This window comes from Vicugna pacos, chromosome 35 (assembly GCF_048564905.1).
Source record: "Vicugna pacos chromosome 35, VicPac4, whole genome shotgun sequence".
NCBI lineage: Eukaryota > Metazoa > Chordata > Mammalia > Artiodactyla > Camelidae > Vicugna > Vicugna pacos.
In genome coordinates this window covers 10,954,972-10,976,592 of record NC_133021.1, presented here as the reverse complement: position 1 = coordinate 10,976,592, position 21,621 = coordinate 10,954,972, and the positions used below count along the sequence as shown (strand labels likewise).

The window sequence follows — 21,621 nt, the reverse complement described above, 5'->3', positions numbered from 1 at the left end:
TAGGTGAGTGGACCTCTTCCAAAGGGGAGTAAATGAACATTTCAGGGGGTAAGGGACTAGGCGATGCAACTCTGCCTCATTCATTTAAAAACACAAAACAAACAAACAAACAAAATCCCCATGAGCTGGAAAGACAATGACTCACAGGTCATCATTCTGTTGGCTCATCCAAGGTCTCTGGGACTCTTCAGGCAAGCCAAGAATCTCCACGGAGATAAATTACAGAAAGGTCACCCAGGAATCCTGCTGCCTCAGCAGTGCTGGAGCCATCTTCCACACACAGACAATGAAGAAAATGCAGCTGGGGCAGCTGGCAGAGTCGGCTGCTGTGTTATTGTGTTATCTGGGTGTGGTACAAAACCCACGTCTTTTGAATAAAGCAACTCCAAGATCTAGTCATTCCTTACTCCTTTGAAAAAAAAAATTATGGAAAGGAAACTGGGGACTCTGCATCCTTGAGTGACAACAGTCAACTATTAGTCCTTTAAAGAAGCCCCAAACAGCAGGCAATAAATGACCTATTCAGTATGCGATTTGGGAAGGGGTGGGAAGGGATGGACTGGGAGTTCAAAATTTGCAGATACTGACTGGTATATATAAAACAGATAGACAAGTTTATATCGTATAGCACAGGGAAATAAATTCAATATCTTGTAGCAGCTTATGATGAAAAATAATATGAAAATGAATATACGTATATCCATGTATGACTGAAGCAGTACACCAGAAACTGACACAACATTGTAAACTGACTATATCTCAATATTTAAAAAGTACAAAAAAAAGATGCCATTTGCACAATCATAAAAAACTGCACTAATATGAAACAGATAAAAATGTGCAAGCGTCATGGTTCATAAGAGTTGCACTCCATTTAAAAAGAAATGGTATAAAAAGGACTACAGGAGGGAACTTGTCCTCTGGGAACTAAATCGCTCCCATCCCATCACTGGAATGGCTCCCATCAGATTCCTTACCTCTAACCCTTTAGGACTTGTTAAGATAAACACAGCATATTCAATAACTCTGATCTAAACTAAGATCTGGGAGTAAGCAGTTATTTTCAACAATTTTCAAAGTCTCCTCCTCCTGCTGCCAAAGCTGTTTTCTGTGCTCTTCTCGATGCAGTGATGTGGACACTTTCTCTTAACTCCACTGGAAAAGCAAGAACAAGAATGGGGAGAGAAAGGGAAGGAGGTCAGGAACAAAGATGGATAACTGCATCCTAAATAAATTACACGAGATTAGCAGAGGAGGTGAGACTTATGGAAAGTGATACCGGCAAAGCCAGAGCCTTTGATGTTGGCATATCTGGTTGAAGATTAACCAGTGAAGCAGAATAAATGGGAAAAGAGGATTTATAATTATTTGGGAGAGGAAGATAGATCAGATGTGGCAACCAGTTCACAGACTTGGCATAACACCCTCTGCTCATTATTCCCCCATGGTATGAGATGTAAATTTATTAGCAAGTTCAGAAACTCCACTGATAATTTGTCCAAACTGTGAGTGGGAATCCCTAGAGCAACTGAGAGACGCACTAAGAGGAGGGCGGAGGAGGGTGCGTGCGGGCTGACCGCCTCCGTGCTGTACTAATACATGACTGCAAGCCACATTTTTTCTCCTGTATGGAAAAGAATAATCTCTCTCCTGAATAACTCTCAGGATTATGAGGAACAAAAGAGATAATGTAAAGCACTTGAAAATAACAGATCCTAATCATTTAAGATAATAACATCAACATTTTGGTGGTGAAAGGTGAGGAAAGCAGACTCTTTGTTGAATGGATGGATGGGTAGATGGGTGGATGAACCGATGGGTGGGTATAAATATGGGTATATGGATAGATGGATGAGTGGATGGATAGATGGATAGATGGATAGGTAGATGGATGGATGGATACATGGATGGTTGAGGGGATGAATGGATGGGTAGATAAATGGGTAGATGGATGGATAGATAGGTGGATGGATGGGTGGATGAGTGGATGGATGGATGGATGGATAGGTGGGTGGATAAGTGGGTGGGCAGACAGATGGGTAGGTGGATAGGAGGGTGGATGAGTGAATAAAGAGCAGCTAATCAAGCATGAAGCAGCTAACAGGAATATAAGGTTAGAAAGCATCTAACTTCAAGTCTTTTCAGATCATTCTCTCAGGTAAAGGCCTCCCTCCCTAAGGATTCTGAATCTAGAAATGGGAAGATATGAGCAGGTAATAGCCCTATCTAATGAACGAAATGTTATCTAGTGAGTATACATAACAACACCCCTGGTCTGAAAGCTCGTAACTCCTTTCTCACATTTGCTTAGCATTTATGTAGTACTTTAACATGTATTGGTTTGGAATGCATAAGTTTAATATTTAATATGACATTGAATTGATTTCCAACAAGACACTCAAAGAATAGTCATTTAGGCAATACTTTTATCTTTAAATTTAAAAAGGCAAATAAGGTCCAAGAGTGTTTTAAAAACCTGTTTCAAACAGTGGGGGAGAAAGTTCATAATAGGAGTCTTTTTAAAAATCAATTTTAATTCCAATTGAAAACCTAAGTTACAGAAAAAGAATTAAAAAAAAATACAAAGTGTGTATTAAGAGACATTTTAACAGTCGGCTTTGCCAAGAGGTGAGTGAGCTCAAAGGATTACTTTCTGAGTTTAATTTCACTAGGCAAGGAAAAAAAATGTATCTCTCAGCTGTGCACAGAGTATCTGCCAAGGGAGGTCATTTAGGAAGGAGCAGCTTAATTTTGCTGTGGCCACAGTAGTAACCACAGTCTGTGAGGGCTCAGCCTGGAAAGCAAAGCCACATTTTACAAGGGCTCCCTGTGCTCCAGCAGGTGGGCTGCAAACTTGACCAGACTGCAGACACTGTGCCCTCCACCCTCACCAGTTGAATGCATTAACTTCTCCATCCCTTTACCATATGCTTTACCACACTCAAAAACATGTCCAGCAGATGGCAGGTGACAAAGAAAGAAATCTATCAGCCCTGCAAAAAAGTTGAAAAAAAAAAAAAACAAAACAACAAACCTTGTTCTAAAGAGGCATCTAAAAACCAATCACCTTCAACCTCTGATTAGGCAGGAATATTTTAAATAATCAAATGACACTAAACACAAGGAACTTCTTTCATTCCATTCTCAAGAAGCACTGCCCTTTTGTATTACAATATTTGGAATAACAGACTTACATGGCTCGAATGAGGTTCTGTTTTCCTAACTCAGAATAGCCACAGATTTTCTCAGTGTCAAAAAAATATCGACACGGTAATAGAGTGACCAGCAGTTTCCAGAGAATGAGTTTCTACCACATTAAATACCCAACAAATGCAGGGCTCTGGGGGCCCACATTCAAGAGTCAGACTGAACAATCCTATCTCAAGAGCATCAAAGCAAGAAAATGTTTTAAGTTCAGAAAAAAATCCTCTCCTTTTACAAAATCTCTCATGCAAACAGCAGAAAGGCTATTTAAGCCACTAAATCTGTCCGTCTGGTAGAAGTCCAAAGAAGCCAGGCAACAGATTGGAGAGAGTACCTCTGCTAAAAGGGCAACTGCACACACAGCAGGGAAACCACACACAGGTGCCACTGCTCCTTGCATGGATACAGTTTCTTAAAAATATCAGGCAGTTCTGAACTAGACTGAAAGTTAGGAAAGGCTACATGAGGGAAGAAACAGAACTGAAAAAAAGAGGACCTGACTCAAACACCCACTTCATCCCCCATCCCATACGTAGATCTATGGAACAGCTCAGTTCCATGAAATCTGCATGTGGACACGCACATGCGTCTGAAATGCTAAATGTATATTTCTAGAGGTTAATGGCACAAGCAGAGGAAATAAAGAAACAATTGTATCTGGTCTCCATTTCCAAATGATATACCCAGTCTTTAGGGAAGCTTTTTCAATCTCAAGGAATTTCACTTTTTACAGTAGATCATTTCTTGGAGTGCTCGACTCTAATTCAAAATTTCTGACTACTGTGAATAGATATGCTTAATACTTTATTAACTTTAAGAAAAGTCTGCTAGAATACTTTGAGGAATTGAATCAATACATGAATAACTCAACAGGGTTAACTAAGTATCCCAAGTAACTTCTAGGAGCTGCTTAGTCATTAAGAGATCCTGGCACTTGTTGGAGTGTATTGACTCTTACAACTTCTACCTGGAAGGAGGTCTAGCAGAACCTTATGAAAATAAATACTCACCAACACCATAACCCAGGAATTCTGCTCCTAGATATTTTCCCAAGAGCAATGAAGACATGAAAACATATGTTTACAGAACAACATATTAAAATATTCACAGCAACTTTGTTTACAATAGCCCCAAACCAGAAACAAATTGTGTGTTTATCAATAGGAGAATGGATGAACACACTGTAGAATACTCCTCCAGTGGACTACTATTCAGCAATAAGAATAAGCAATCCATTGGTACATGTGACAAATGGATGGATCACACAGGAAAATTATGGTGAACAAAAGAAGCCAGGGTACATACTGTATGACTCCATTTATAGGAAGTTCTAGAACAGGCAAGAATGGAATCTGTAGTGGAAAAATGAGAACAGTGGTTTCCCCTAAGGGGTAGGAGCAGGGATTTACTGAGAGGGGCATGAGGGACCTTTCTGAAATGACAGCCTGTATCATAATGGGATTCAGGATTGCACAGGTAAATGCATACATCAGCACTTGAGATTTGGGTATTTCCTTGTATGTAAATTATCCTATGAGAAAAAAATCAAACAAATATTGAATAATTAATAATATGCATGCCACAGTATATGGAAGCAAGGGCACTGATATCTGACATATGCTTTAAAATTCATTTAAAAATCAGATGGACTGATTAATGGATGGACAAAAGGATAAATGAGTTGGTAGATAAATAACAAAGTGAGCAGAGTAAAATATTAATTGTAGAATCTAAATAGTGAGTATGGGGTATTCACTGTAAAATTCTTCCAATTAAAAAAAAATTATTGAAGTACAGTCAGTTACAACGTGTCAATTTCTGGTGTACAGCACAATGTCCCAGTCACGCACATACACACATATATTTGTTTCAGTTTTTTTAATGGCCAAACATTTTGGTGAAAAAGTTGGAAAAATCTATTAAAGTCCCATAATGGCATCATTTAAAAATTTATTTTCACGATCATCATACAAAGAAAGAGGAACTAAGGAGCTTTTTTTTAAAGAGTGAAAAAGATTAAACTTTTTCAAGTAGGTTCAAATATCAAATAAGTATTATATTTCACACCTCCTTTGGAGTGAATAAAGCCCTTACTTGATGCTCAAGGAGAACAAGGGCATCTTTACCATTCAAACATACTCGAAGGCCTGTCTTGCAAATAACTACATCCTTCCCTACCTCTGACTCTCCAATCGCTGGGTTCTAACAAGCTTCTCTTGTTATATAAATAGTCTGCCAAATATGAATGGGCTTCAAACACAAGCCAGAAGACTCCCCCAGGCCCAGCTGGGTGTAACCCCAAGTCCCACCCCACTCGACTCGACCTCGGTCAGGAGCTCATGAGAGTGACTGGTGAGGGTTCCTTATCGCTTCCACACATCTGCATCCCACACAACGTTAACACACAGGGCTCTGCTCTTAGGAGATGCTCCAAAGTAACTGTTCAGGGTGGCTTTCCATGGCTCCCAGGCCAACAGGGACCACACAGCAGATATTTTTGTCTTTCATCATAAAAACGAACAGGTCCATTCAGAGACCCTTATTTGTACCAGTAAAATGCCACGAGGATCCCAATTGTGTGCAGTTTTAATTTAAACCTCCAAGTCAGAAAGCAGCCCAGTCTGAGGGTGAAGGCCAGGCTGTCTGGTGTCACACGGTGGACTCTGTCACATACTGTGTGACTTTGGGCAAAAGGTTTAATTTCTTTGTGCTTCATATTCTCCTTCTATAAAATGAGACTGATATTTGTAGCCTGCAAGATTGATATGAAGATTATATTAGGATAATCCACCAGGTACTCAGCATTGCGCCTGGCATTGCAACAATCACTCAAAACATGTTAGCTAATCACTCTGATTACTTTTCATGTCTGAGTGAAGCTGAGAGTGCCTGTCACCATTACACTGACTTAACATTAAGTATAAGAGAGATATTGCACATATTTACCATTCAAATAATTCAGTAAGCTGTAGTTATCGAAATAAACTTCACTTCCAGGTTCTCAGGGTCAAAATACCAATACTCAGGACCACTATAAATATAGAATTTGGTATTGTATAAGCTGCCTGAGGTTTTCTTCACGTATGCCTCCAGAGTTAAAAGTTTAATCCCTAAAGTTTAGAGTTTGGTCAGCAGAGTTCTAAAATCTCAGGGCAGGAAGGGACAGAGAAGTGACTCATCCAACAACCCTTCCTGAGACTCTTGGAAAGAACACCCTCCGTGGTCTTCCTCCCTGCTCTTCGTAATGTCTCCAGTGGCAGGGAAATCTGCCTCCTGAAACCCTCTGTCCACTGCTGATGGCACGACCCATCTTTACACTATGGCTGTAGGCCAGCAGGATGCAATCCCCAAAGATGTCCATGCCCCTCAACTTGGAACCTGCGAATATGTTACACTGAACGGCAAGAAGAACTGCAGAGGTAATGAAGGCTATGCACTTGGAGACAGGGAGCCTGTCCTGGATTACCTGGTTGACCCAGTCTAATCACATGAGCCCTTCAGAGCAGAGAACGTCCTCTGGCTGTGGTCAGAGAGGGCAGAAGGGCAAATCAGAGAGCGATGACATGTGGGAAGGTCTCCTCATGCAGCTGCCAGTCTGGCAGTGGAAGGGACAAGGTGACAAAGAAAACAGGTGGCCTTAAGGAGTGAAGTAAGGTTCCAGACTGGCAGCCAGCAGAGAAACGGACCTCGGTCCTCTATCGGTGAGGAACTGAATTCTGACAACAGTTTGAGCGAGTTTGGGAGTGAGTTCTACCCAGGAGCCTACAAGAAGGAACACAATCCCGCCAATGCTTTGATTCTGGCCATGTGGTGCCCCAAGCAGAGACTTCGCTGAGCTGTGCTGTGCCCAAACCTCCCACCCCTGGAAACTGTGGACAATAAGGACATTGCTTCAAGTCATTGACTTGGGGTAATCTGTGAAGACAGCCATAGAAAATGAACGCAGTTGATCTTAAGATACTTGAGGTTTCCCAACACACCTTCGGGTGCCTTTTTTTGTTTAGACCAAACATTCTCTGGGACCAGACCATCTTTCTCAAATAAGACCTTGAGGCTACCCATGCAGCTGCCCTGTTTTCAAGAACAACAATAAACGTCTGGAGTTCCTCCATCTGATGAACTCAGTTCAGCTATTCTGGGGCTGAGCCTGTGATGACCAACTGGGATGCGGCTGTGTCAGAGGGTTGTGTGGATGCAGGGGCCTCTGGTCCAGCCCAGCGCTTGCTAACATCATCAATGGATGACCAGATGATATGGAAACAGCAGCACATGAAGCCAACCGACTCAATTTCAAGCTTTCCTTGGAATGTGTTCAGGAGGGTCAACAGCAATCTTAAATCTAGCATCTAGGACCAAATACAATCCTCCAAGTGTGGTCATACCAACACATGACAAAGGAGGTTTATGTCCCAATCTGCCTACTTGAAACCACAAATTCAAAGCAGCTCAAGATCACCCTGGAAGTTTTGGTAACTAAGTCATACCTTCTACTCACTTTTTACTTGATTAATCTTACAGACACCTAAAAGATCTAAGTCTTTTCCCCACTGGCTAAAAAAATACATATGTAACTTCCTTTCTACTCTACAATTTTGTTATCTTTACCCCACAGTTACTGCCTTGGGAGAGGTTTTTGGTTTTTGTTTTTAATTTAAATCTTGCAAGCCCCTTGCTGTAGACTGATGTCCGTGTCCCCCCAAAATTCATATGTTGAAACCTAATCTTTAGTGAGATGGTATCTGAAGATGGGGCCTTTGGGAGGTGATTAGGTCATGAGGCTAAAGACCTCATGAATGGGGTTAGTGTCCTTATTAAGAAGAGACCCCAGAGAGTTCCCTCACCCGTTCTGCTAAGTGAGGATACAGCAAAAAGACAGACATCTACAAACCAGAAGTGGGCTCTCACCAGACACCGCATCTGCCAGCACCTTGATCTTGAATTTCCCAGCTTCCCAAACTGAGAGAGATAAATTTCTGCTGTTTATAAGCCACCTGGTCTGTTGCTTTCTTTGACAGCAGCTTAAATGGTCTAAGACACATCCTTCTCAGCTTTATTTCATAAGAACATATGATCAATGTCCCTGCAACGTACTCATCCAAGTCATTAATAAAATATTAAAATCAACTATACATTATAAATAATCAAACAAATTAAGAATAAGCAAATAAACAAAGTGTTGTTAACAACAAAATATTAAGACCCAAGTTACATATGCTTTAATTCTCTCTGGGAAGATGGGTTTCCATTAGAAAATGCTTCTGACTGAGCCTTCTCTTTGAGAGGAGAGATCTAAGTGCTAATTGTGGTGCAAAGGAAGCAACCACAACCACACTCAGCTACTACTGGTATAAAGTCACCCACGGAGGCTGTGCTAATGGCTGGTTTGAAGTCAGACGTCTTCCTAACATAACCCACCTTATGGGTTGAGGGTAACTTTCATCAGCGTTTCAGTGCCTTCAGTTCAGCCCTGTAGAAATTACACTGAAAATCTTCCCTTCAATACGAATTCAACAATTCTTCTATGCAAATCCTCAGCTCAAAAAAGTAAATCTAGGCAAATGAGACTGGACTTGGACCTGGTTATCTTCTCTTATTAAAATCATGCTTCTCTATTCCTGTTGGGTATAGCTCAGAACAAAACAAAACAAAACAAAACAAATCTTTTGTAAACTCAAGACTCATTTCCAAGTTCACTTCTCCTAAGCCAGCTTTTCCTATGACATTTGCTACTTCCCACAATCCCCAAAGACCTCGCTGGTTCTCATATTTGAGTATGTGTCTATGTTTTATATAAAATTAAGTTTTGAAATATTTGACTGTATGAAATCCATATTTGATCACCTTATCTCCCCATTCAATGTAAGTAATATGAGTTTTACCTGTTTTTTACCTGTTTACCTGCAATTATTATTCAGAGCTTCAACTGATACTGGAAATCATCACAGTACCAATATTGTCTAATCACTGCTGTTGCTGATTAAATATTTGATCACCAAAAGGATGTCTCTTACTCAACAGATCTTTTAGGAGCATTAAGCGATGTTCTGTGTGCTTATGCTCTCTGAAATACAACTTCCTGTGGCTTACTGTGGACAGACCCTTGAAATACCTAGAAATAAACATCGTAGACAACTTATAGCTGGGTCTTAGTCATGCAAGCATTAATGAGTTTCATCTTACTCAAGAGACTCTTGCCTAATTACATAAAAGTATCTTGGTGATGCCCTTAATTGATTTTTCCATTTCTTCTCCAATTGGATTGTAAAATACAAGAGGGTAAGGACCCCTTGATAATCAAGCTTACCCAAAGTACACCGGCCCCTCTACACCACCCTCTTTCATCTACTAAGTGTTTAGTGTACTGCCTTCCTACAGCAGGCGCTCAACCTTCAGGATTTTAAGTACAGAAACGAGGGGCACAACTGCGGGTGCAGGGAACTGAGGCTGCGCCACCAGCACCCAGGGGACAATGAATGGAACACTTTAGCTGGAAGGGATAATTCCATCCAGCAAATAACAGGAGAGAAAGTTGGAACAGGCATGTGAGGAAAGACAGAAAGGCTGTCAAGACCAGACTTCATAATTTAGCCTTCATACTTTGGGTAACAGGAAAATTGTCAATGTTTTTCTGCAGCAGAGAAACATGACTTAAATGGTGTTGGAAAAGAGCCATGTGGAGAGAGCCTGGGTTGAAAGGACAGACAAAAACAGAGAGAGAGGAAGACATGCTGCTGTCCACAAGGATCTGTGGGGGCACAGGGAGGCCAGGAAGGGAAACTGAAGAGGAAGGAATGCATGGATGTTCATGAGGTGGGAGGGAAGGAAAGACTGATAACTCCACCTAAGGCAACGTCTTTGGCCTTGGCATAACTGAGTCATTCTCTCCCTTTTTCCAATATTTATTGTTCTTTAGGCCAAAGCCCTGAAATTGAGAAGGTTCAAGCTTCTGTCTTGAGTTGATTCCTCAGGAGAAAACACTTCATTATCTTTCCCCCTCTCCTGGCCTGTGAGGTTGGAACCCCAGGCCACTCCACCAAATCACTAGTGACCCCTGCAGCTGCTGCTCTGGCTCCTGCCTGGATGCCACGTGGCTCCCCTCTCTGAGCTACAATAGTCTTTAATCTTTTCCTGGTGAAACAGAAACTGCCCGAGACCATGCAGTCTCACTAAAATTCCTATGTTTCCTCACTGGGGCCATGTCAAGGACTATCCAGTTGTTTCCACACTGCTCTGCCCAACTCTTGCATGGGGGTGTCTTTAATTGTTCCCATGGTTCCAGGCCCCAGAGGTGGCAGGGCTCATTTGCCTTGAGACAGGCAGAGAAATACCAAGGAGATGTGCTGGGCCTCTGAGACACACCTGGGAGGCCATTTCAATTTGGGGGTGGGGTCCTGTATTGCTTTATTATATGAAAGGCATCCGGGGCTAACAAAATCATAACTTTCTTTTATCTCATTTAGTTACCAATAGGTATGTTTCAACAAAGATTAGAGCCAAGTTTAAAAGCAAGCCAGATTTCTAAAAGAGGCTCTCTATTCTCTGTGCAGGTGTGAATAATCCCAACTCTAGAAGGAACACAGATGATTTGATGCAACTTGCTTACACGTCACAGCCCACTGAGCACCTCTGGAAAAAAAAGTTATTTTGGTGGTGGTGGGGAGGTCCTTAAGGTGTTCCCTGAGGATCCCCAACATGGTACCAATTTGGCAGAATTCTGTTAGATGCAAAAACTTCATGCACTTCTCTGAATGTTATCTTCAGCATCTTGGTCTCCCAAAGTGGTCCACGCTGTAACATGTCCCTGGCTGTATGGGTGCATCTCCTCTCACAGTCCTTGGGGGCTAGTATCTGTATTAGTTTCCTATTGCCACTAAGTGAAGGACTACAACTCAGTGGCTTAAAACAACACAAATTTACCATCGTACAGTTCTGGAGGTCAGAAGCCCCAGAATAGCATCATTGGGCTAATGTGAAGATGTCAGCCAGGCAGCATTCCTTCTGGAAGCCCTAGGGGAGAATCCATTTCCTTGCCCTTTCCAGCTTCCAGAGGCCACCTGCGTTCCTTGGCATGTGGCCCTTCTTCCGTCTTCACAGCCTTCAGTGAGATATCTTCATCGTCTCTTTGATTCTGACCCTCTGTTTCTGTTGTCACATCTCCTCTGACTCGGATCTTCCTGCCTCCCTCTTCTAAGGATAATCCAGGATAATATTTCCATCTGGAGATCCTTAACTTAATTAGCTCTGCAAAGTCTCCCTTGCCATGTAAAGTACTATCATATTCACCGGTTCCAGGGATCAGGTCATAGACATCTTTGAGGGCCATGACTCGACCTTCCACAGGGTCTGTGTGGCTAGAGAACACCATTATCTGAGGTCACCTCACTTCTTTCGACCTGGGTTTCCTCATCTCCAGAACAAGAAGGATAAACTTGACCTTGAAGATCCTTCTGATACTATATGAACATATCCACCCATCTAAAAAAATCTATATAGATGTGTTACAGAAATGCACCCCTATGATCAGTGACTGTATGAATTATAAGAGAGAGAAAGGATCTAAGGGGACAGCCAGGTTTGAGTCCAGTGAATAGAAAATTTAAGGTATGCTGGACTGGAGGAGACTGGAAGATCAGGAGTTTGAAGTAAACTCACCGCACTGAATGGAGATGTCTAGTAGCTTGTTGTATATAAAGAAACGGAGCTGGACACCAGGTCAAGGCAAGAGAGAGAAACGTTGGAGTTATCCACATAATAGGGTTTAATTACTGGCATCACTATGGATTAAGAGATTCTGTAAGTGGTAAATGAAAGAAAAAAGAGCAAATGTTTGCAGACTCACTTTAATCTGAGAGGAGGAGGAGCCAGCAGATCATTTCAAACAGAGGCTTGATCAGAGGAAGGTAGAATCATCTTCAATATGTGGATTGAACTGTTGATTTTAAGGGAACTTATTATGAAACCCTTTCTAAAGTGGTTAATTACCTCAAATGTTGCCTACTTACAAGTTTGACTTTACAAAAGTAATGGTTTTTCTGAATTTAGGGCAAACTATTGCATCACACTAAAATTTCTTTAAGAACAATTACTTCATGCACTTAATTGGTCTATTTGGGGTGCTGAAGCTTAATTTAAAAATTCATTTAAAATATATATCACTTCCATGGATGCTATAACTGAATAATTTAGCCAGGACTGTGGTCGTTAAAAGTCCTGAAGCCATATTTGGTGAAATCAACTGAAAATTAACTTGTTTACAATATTTCTCTACAATTTGATTAAGCTATAATAGCATTATTGAAGTCTATGTGTTATCACAGGACAAATTCTTCCAACTAGGTTTCTGAAATATTTTTACATCCAATTCTTCCTTCAATATGCAGTATTATACATGTCTGTTATCTGTCCAACTTAGCTTCATGTACTTTTTTTAGTAACTAGCATTTACTAAAATTACTAAATTAGTATTTAACAATAATAAAGATTATCAGATTTACAGAGATATCACTAATTTGTTCAAAACTAAGTCTTGATTAAAACTTGGAAAGTACTTTCATTTGCAAGCTATTAGTTCAGAAATCCATGCAATATTTTCTTTCTTTTGGTTAGATTTTTAAGCTAATATGCTATAAGTTATAACGCACTGTTGGACAAATACAAATAGGATAAAAAATTAATTTATAAAGTCACTTCAAAGACTTTGCCAAAAACTCCCTAGACAGTGCCATTGCTTCTGCATAGAGCTCCATACCTGGCTTGCAATGAAGCCCAGAGATCTCAGCAAGTTCAAGTCCGGTAGTTTCTCAGGATGTGAGCCCTTGAGTTTTAATTAGATGTTATGCTTATAATATAATGTCAGCATATATTACACTTGTTGGATGACCCTCCTGGTAGTTTACATCCCTTCATGGTCTTTCAATTGATCATGATGTCCCAATAGCCGAAATTTGAGTATGGCCAAGAATAGATCTCTGGAGAGAAGAGAGATGGCCAACCACTCACCTCAAACATTAAGACAGATTGTAACTTTTCTGAGATGACCACAAAGTTAGTACATCATTGCAAAATACCTTACTATCATTAGACAATGAACAGCATAGTAAAGATCATACAATAGCATTCTGAGCATGAAGCCCCTAACCTAGCTCAGACCTTTCTTTTAGCACGTAAAGGGAGTGCTGGGGTTCAAAAATACATCTCTGCAGAGCACATGTGCACAGCTTACTGCTCTTCAAGTAGCACCACCCCCATCAAGCCAGCCTCAGTGCACAGTTGTGTAAGAGGTGGAGAAAGTCAGAACTAGTGGGTTCATCTGAATAACAGTTCTGATAAAATTCCCAGGGGAAAAAAAAAGGTACTATAAACACTTTAGGACAACTTAGGTGAAAACACTTAATAAAAACATGTAATCTCATGCTGGAGCTAGTTCAAATTCATGATCAACAAAGCCAACCCTCATAGTAACAGCTGTTGTCTTTGACATTCCTTGGTTGATTCAAAGCAACTACAGTGGGAAGAGCCAAATCTTAAATTTTATCTTGAATATATAAAAAGCAAAGTGATGTCAAGAAGTTTTGCAGGTTAGTTTCCTCAGATGACACAACAAAGATTCATTTAATAAAGGTGTCACTTAGCCCCAGGGGTCTAATTGGATTACTACGGAATGTGATGTGTATATTTGAGTTCACTCTGTCTAAACTCCATTGGTGCACAACATCTATGCGAGCCCAATGCACGGTCAAAGTATGATTCAGGTGACAGTCTACAATAAAAACAAAACTCTTATCAATTAGTTTTTGGGGAAGGTACCCATTGAAGTTTGCTTCTTAAAATGCATTCATGGTGCACTATAGTATATGTACTAGCTTCTCTTCACACCTTCACTCTTTCAGCACTACCTGAGCACCCACCCTGTGCAAGACCATCTACCACCGGCTGTGGAAAATGCAAAGTAAAGTCAGAGGTAGCATTTGTTTTCATTATGTATGTGATCCAAGAGCACAGAGAAGACATGAATTTAAAAACTATGTTACTCTATGTGGAAAAATACAAATGAATGAATATAACAAAATAGAAACAGACCCACAGATAGAACAAACTAGTGGTTATCAACGGGAAGAGGGCAGGGAGGAGGGGAAAGATAAGGATAGGAGTTTAACAGGTACAAACTACTATGTATACAATAACTAAACTACAAGGGTATATTGCATACTACAGGAAATATACCCCATATTTTATAATAACTTTAAATGGAGTATAAATTAAAAATTTTGAATCACCATGTTGTATACCTGAAATTAACATATCATAAAACAATTATACCTCAATAAAAAAATTAAATAAAATTTTACAAAGTAAATAAAAATTATGCTACAAGATAAATGTCAAGACAATTTGAACTCAGTGGGATTGAGTCCATTCTCTTAAAAATGATACGACTCAAAATCCAGACACCAGTTAGTAAGACCCTCAGTTCTGGTAGAGGCCCTGGGCTCAACTCTCTACAAAGCCATTCTACACAATCAAGAACATAATCCTGGGGGAAAATAGTCCAAGATACTTGATACACCATTCCAACCTACCACACCCACGTAAAAACCTATTCTTAGCCATGGCATAAACAGCTCACAGGTTGACCATTTCTCACTTCATCAAACATTCCACTTCTGAGATTTTAGTTACCTAATCTGATTTTTAGCAGCAAGGTCTCTGTAAAAGTTGGCCTTTGATCTAAACATACTAGGTTTTTTCATAACTTTTTTTTCAACTGAGGCCAGGCCTTCTCCTATTTTATAAGTTCATGAACTTAATATTTCCATTTTCCTTCTTCAAGTGCAAAACAAAAAATTCAATCTGTACTTTGGAATTAATGGCCTGGTTGAAACACAAATATCATATTCATTAAAATCGCTGATTCAAAGAGCAGTAGGGTATTAATGAAAGAGGCTACAATTCAACACTGATGATCTAATGTCCTAAACATTCATTTCCCACATGGAAGAGATATGTGAGTCTTTCTGTACCTTATTAGTGTTCCCCCTTCCATAATACACTACTAAAGTTATGCACAACTCATAAGGGTCCTATTCCATCACAGCTATAGAAAAAGCAACGCATAAAATAGATGCCAGCAAATGGTACAGCAAGTGATGAATATGAAAACCTTTAATTCAACAAGCAGGTAACAAAGTAAACCCAGTGGACTTTGGGTAGAACCTCCCTTCCCTGTGGCAACATCAGAGGTGTAAATCGATTCAGGGTTCTCTGCTCCCACGCACTCTGGACTCAGAATATGTGCTGTAAGGGAAGAGGGTTAGCATGAGGAAAAGGTTGGGGGTGGGGGAGGTGTGGTAAAGCAGGGTCCCAAAAAGAAAATGGAGCTAGCTGGGATGGAGGGCTGCTGTGCATTCTGTCCGCTGGGCAGACTTCACAGAACACACACCTTTCTTCGAGGAAAGGACACGGGCAAGGTGTCTGGAGTGGGGTTGGGGGCGGAAAGCATCTACAAGGCTGCAAGGAAACCTTCACGGGAGACCTGAGAGGCCCAGCGAGGGTGGCAGCGGTGTCCTGGGTGGATGCCAGATGTTCATCTGCCGCGGCCTCACTCACCCTTGGAAAAGCCAGGCACCAGAGAAGCACTCAATTTAGACCCCACAAACGCATGCAGTGGAAGCCTCGGGTTTCCGCCCAAATCCATTCTTATTTTAAAAACAAAAGGCTCGTGGCCATTCTCAGAGACGACCACATTGCTTCCAGGGGTGGCAAGCAGATTTGCAGAGGCCAAAGAATAGACAAAAGGCATGAGCTGGCGACATACATCCCTGGAAATAATTTTTTTTTTAATTGATTAGGGCCTCCCAGTTCCAATTCTTTCTCCTCTTACAGGGATGATTCCTGGGCCCACGGGCAAATCCCTTAAGGCCTGGAAAAGACGTCGGATAGGGAGGGGAAGCAAACCTCGAAACTTTCCCAAACTGCAGCAGGCTGGAGGCGGGCAGCGGCCGCGGACCTCTGGATCCAGGGGCGCAGGGGGCACCCCAGGGGCGGCGGCCACCCCCTCGGTCACGCAACAAAAGGGCCGAGCGCAGCCTCCGCGATCAGCATTTGAGGACCTCCAGCCCCGAGGAAGGGGAGCTGGCGGAGGTGACCCGGGGCCAGCCGCTCCCGGGCGAAAGAAGAGATGGAGCCTCATGTCCCTGTGGCGCATAAAGGAACTTAGGATGCATCCAAATCAGCCACCCAAGACAGCAACAGCTGATGCCACCCGCACCCCCAGCGGCCCACGGCCTCCCGGGTGCATCTGCCCGGGCATCTCCGCGTCCCCGGAAGGCACCGCCCCCAAAAGAGAGCGGCGCGGGGGCTGCAGGCCCGGCGGCGGCAGCGGCGGCGGGGACTCCGGCCGCCGCGGCGACACAATGCGGCCCGGGAGCCCGGCCGCCGCCGCCGCCGCCGCCTCTGCCGCAGGCCCGCGGCCGACACAAAGCCCTCCGCCCGGGCCCCGCCGCCGCCGCGCACGGACCTTGGGCTCTGGCGCCGGGCTCCCGCAGCGTCTTAGTCACCGCTTTCCAGACGTGGCAGCCCAGCAGGCAGAGCAGGAGCGCCGCCGACCTGCTCATCTCCACGCCGCAGGGCCCCGGGCGGCGCGGGCTGGCGGATCACCGGCTCGGAGCCGCGCGTCAGGGGCAGCCGGCCGCCGCGCCTCCCTCCATGTCGCCTGGCTCCGCGCGCGCCGGGCCCGCCGCCCGATTGGCCGCGCCCCCGCCCGGCGCGGCACCGGGCCCTGCAGCCCACGGCGGCTCCCGCCTCCGCGCGCCCGGGTGGGTTTCCCGGGAGAGCTGCTGCCGCGCCTCCGCCGACTCCTTAACCCCTTCGCGCCCCCGGCCCGCCCGCCCAGCCACCCCGCCGTGGTGCCGCCTGGCGGCCGGTCTGGCGGCCACCCGAGAGGGTCCACCCCGAGGCCCGCAGGCCTCCCGGGAGCGGTGAAAAGCGACCTTGGCACCCAGATCGCTGGCAGCCTAGGTTCCCCGCCGCTTTGGAATAACAGCACCTGCCTTTCAGGCCAGTAGCCTTGCAACTGATTGACTGAGGGTCCTGGGTGGCACCGGGGCCTCACAGTGTGACCCCACAAGGTTTCCACAGGATAATACCACCCTGCAGCTCTTCACGTCCCAATCCACCCATGAACTCCAGGGGAGATTTGACACCCAAGGTCAGAGGTCAGCGGGGACAGAGTCCCTCAACCCACGTCAACTGTAGGTGGCCCTCAGTGCCTGAGTGTTGACAGGCGAACATCTCTAGGTTGAGTTGTGCTGGGGTATTTCTAGAAGGTTAAAGTGAGGAGGAAATTTACATTTAAGAGGCCCTAAGTCCTTTCTTCCACTTTAGTTTTGTCTTCATAATACATGATCTCAGAATTAGGTACTGCGAATCCCATTCACAGATCAGAATACAGGAAAAGGAGGGGTAAGGAATTTGTCCTTGGCCCTTAACCGGTGCGTGATAGAGCCAAGGTTCGAATAAAACGATCTTTCTGGCCCCAGGGTAGAAGCTTTCTACAAAAACTTATGCTTCCTTTAAGCCGAGATACCCTACTCAGCCCCCACCCCAACTTCCCTTCTTTTATTGGCTCTTGCTGTGTGCCGTTCTCCATACAACCCTCATGTCCCCCTGACTCTCTCTACTGCGCCTCCCACCAACACTGCAGGGACCCTGAGGACAGCTCTGAAGAAATCCACACCAGACTCATCAGAGCCCTGGTGCTGCCTCCAGAACACTCCAGTACTCCAGCAGAGGGTTATTGCTGTGATTTTATTAATTGGGCATTAAGGCATGGCAGGCACTGCACCAAAAAAAGAAAGAAGGATAGCACTTGCCCAGTTGGCTTATTATAGACAAATCATTTGTGAGGTACAGTAAAACCAGGAGAAGAAGCCCATGTGGTTGTTATCGGCATCCTCAGGGCCAGTGCTGCAGTTAATGCACGTTGTGCCCCTGCACGGGGTGGCAGGTTGTCAGGAAGCTGGAAGAGAAAACCTACAATTAGGGACCACCTGATACCTCCTTCTGATTTCTAGCCTCAGAGTCTTAGGGTTATTCCGGGGTCCACATCAGAGCTCCTCCCAGGGGAGGGAGCATATGAGATGAATGACAGTCCAGATCAGTCCTCAACTCCAGCTTGGCAACCGCCCATAGGAACACAAAGTGTCCAGGCTGGCTAGATTGCTGGGTGGAGGATGGCTTTTGGAGCAGAGCAGTCCCAAAATTTTCAAGTCACTTTCTTGGGGTAGGGGACTGCTTCTAAGGGAAGTGATATTAAGCCCATCCCAGAGTTAAAACTTCTCACTACAAATCTTTTGAAGATGTGTCTTTGTCAGGGATGTTGGTTATAAGAAACAGGATTAGCCTGAACAAAATCATCATCATCATCATCATCATCACCATCATCATCATCATTATCATTAAGAACTAGGTCATTATTGGGGGATCATCTGGGACTCCTACAAAATCCTGGGACCTGAAGTGTGAGGTCTCCTGAGGGAACGAAGGACACTTATATTTGGAGTTCCTAATATATGCCATGCTTGCTGGACTGAAGATATTTGCTTATAAGAATTTATTTGGGTAATATTATTATTCCTATTTTACAGTGATAAATAATGTACCCACAATATATGGGTCTGATGACAGCAAACTCAAATTCCCTATACCAGGTTACCTCTGAGAACAAATTTCATGCAAATGATTCGTTACCTCTAGCTGTGTCCAAATTGGTTTAAATTGCTAAATTGCTAATTCCAGTAAGATCTGAATCCAGTTAATAGTATCTAATGAATAGTATTGTACCAATGTCAATTTCCTGGTCTTTTTAATGTACTATAGTCATACAAGATGTTACAATTGGGGGAAGCCAGGTGCAGTGTGCAAGGGACCTCTCTTTACTGTTTTCATAACTTCTTGTGAGTCTGTAATTATTCAAAATAAAATTTAAAAAAAGCAAAAATCCTTGTTCTATATCATTTTCCCTCCTAAGCTTTATTGTTCACCCCAAACGCTGGTATTTGGGATCCTGTAAGTATGCTAGTATAGAGTTTTAGAACTTGTAAGAGTGGTAGAAGTCTAAGGAAACACTAATTGATTAGTCTAATCAAGTTTTGGTCACAATCAGGACATGTAGATGTTCAAAATAATAGCTGTTGTTTGTGTAACAAAATTTCTGTGGATGACAGGGCACTTCAGAAGTGTATGCATCTTGATAGCAACACTGAGGCTTGTATAAATAGTTTCACAACCACTAGCCCCATCCCATTTTGTAGATGACACAGAAAGAGGTTAAATACTTTGAAGAGTGCATCATCTCAAAGCCAAGAAAAGTGCTGAGGGACCCGTGAGCACTTGCTCCCCAGGTGGATGTTTTCCAGCTACTTGGGTGGGACGATAAGAAAGTACAAATCCTGCGAAATCACATAAGCAAGCACTCTTCCATATAATCTGTCCAGAATTATGTAAGAATTAAATACTCCCCCCTTCTCCTCTACTGGAATAAAAGTATACAGTTTACTGTTTCTCTAGTTCCATTAACCAGACTCACACTTGGTAACTATGGGGGAAAAAACATCACTGCTTGAGAGGGAGTGTTTGCAGAACAATGGAAATCAGAAGAGTTCTTTCCTTCTAGAATTTTCCTATTGCTCTTATTAAAGTCTCACATTGTTCGACTGAAGATGAATTATGACTGTACTTACTTAAAACTGCTTAGAAGTTGCCTGACTGTGCATTTCATTTCCATTTTTGAGTTCTCTGCCAAAAGCAGAGATGCCATATACAGAACTTTTCCTGACTGAATTTTTCCACAGACCTTGATTCCAGAGGCTCCGTGTAAAGATTATTTATTCTGTTGAAATCTTTCCTGATGTCTGTGCCCATGTGGTGGAATTTTAATTGTCTGAATTTATTTCAAGAGGAGTTGTCCTTCCTGCTCCCCTTTCTCTTCTTGCCCCCTCTGCTCCTTCTCATCTGCCCCAAGTAAGAAGCTGCCTGTGAACAACAAACTAATTTGGAGGTTTGTACTGATCAGGAAATGTGTTGTGAATATTCCAATTCCTGTTTGCTGACTCTTTTATTAAAGTTAGATAAAATGTAGCCAGAGATGGAAATTGGATGTGCTCTGTATTTTCTTGCAGAACTTGTTGGCCATCTACTTGGAAAAGAAAAAAGAAAAAAAGGTGAGGAGATTACTAAGAAGGAACTGATGTGTTCCATTAACCCTAACACTCCCACATTCCCTTCTCTTGGTGACTCACACCCATGTCAGTCAATCCATGTGTCTTTCCAATAAGATCTTTCCGTTTCATCAGAGAAGTTGCAAATGTGTATTAGCCTACAAGAGTGGATCAGTGATAGTGTAATTTCAGACCCCGTGTCTGACTGTTTTTCTTTGCATGCCCCATAGTCCCTAGAGGAGTCTGGGATGCATCAATAGGTCTTGGCCATTGGAAAGGATAGTAGGAGGTTGGTGGCTACCTGAGAATCTGGTTGCCTGTTCCATTACAGCAAGGAGAATCTTCTAGCTCAACCCTTTGCTGGTCATTGAATTACTGTCATATAGTCAAGGAGGGGTCAGGGGAAGTAGGAAAGTAAACTTTTGTGGATGAAGAATGTCACCTGCCATATCAGTAAACAAAGGATGTTGCAGCCATCAAGACATTAAACCATCAGCCACTGCAGCTGCCCCTAGCTGTGCATCCTGAGGGGATTCAGGATGGAGAAAAACAGGACACTGGTGCTAGATAACTGAGGTGCATGTTAAAGGGCTGATTTCAGTGAGTCCAGAATCTTGCATATTCCCACCCACTGAAAAGTGCTAAATTCATTAATTTGAGATGTCTGGCTTTTCTTTAACAGTAACTTTTGATGTTCCAACTTCCTGTCTTTTTTGTTTTTGTCTTTTCAAAAACTCCTATGTATCCTGTTTCCTCCCCTACCTGTTTGGAACAGTCATTCAGAGCCATTTGATGCTGTCTTCTGGGCTGAAGTCCTTAGTATGTCCACTGAATAAAGCATAATTCTCAACTTTTAGGCTGTGCTTTTTTTTTTTTTTCCAGTTGACACTTCCACTCTCTATCTGGATGAAATGTCTGTCTGTGACTACTGCATCTGCCTTAGAGCCTCAGAAGAGACATCAAACAAGGCAGAGACTGGAAAGCTGTTTTGTTTTTTTCGTAGAAAGCTGAAAGAGTTAAGGAAAAGACAGGAAGCTAATAGAGAAAATGGTGAAGGAAATTAGCACTAATTGATCTCTTGCTTTGAGACTCATTCTGTACCCAGAACAGGAAAGAAATCTTCGCTGTGCTGTAGGCCCTCATGCCCCGTAATCTCCAGTCAATTTTCAAGTTAATGCTTTCTGAGTGGTCCTTTCTTATT

At 42.9% G+C, this 21,621-nt stretch overlaps 1 protein-coding gene across 1 annotated transcript in view; it reads right to left on the bottom strand.

The window, feature by feature from the left end:
• The window catches only part of FAM171A1 (family with sequence similarity 171 member A1), a 124,360-nt gene extending 107,332 nt beyond the window's left edge, over positions 1–17,028 (bottom strand). The window contains exon 1 of the mRNA XM_072955035.1: positions 16,721–17,028. Within this exon, the coding sequence (XP_072811136.1) occupies positions 16,721–16,817 (97 nt within the window). The 5' untranslated portion in view covers positions 16,818–17,028. The remainder of the gene's footprint in view (positions 1–16,720) is intronic.
• Between the last annotated feature and the right edge of the window lie 4,593 nt (positions 17,029–21,621).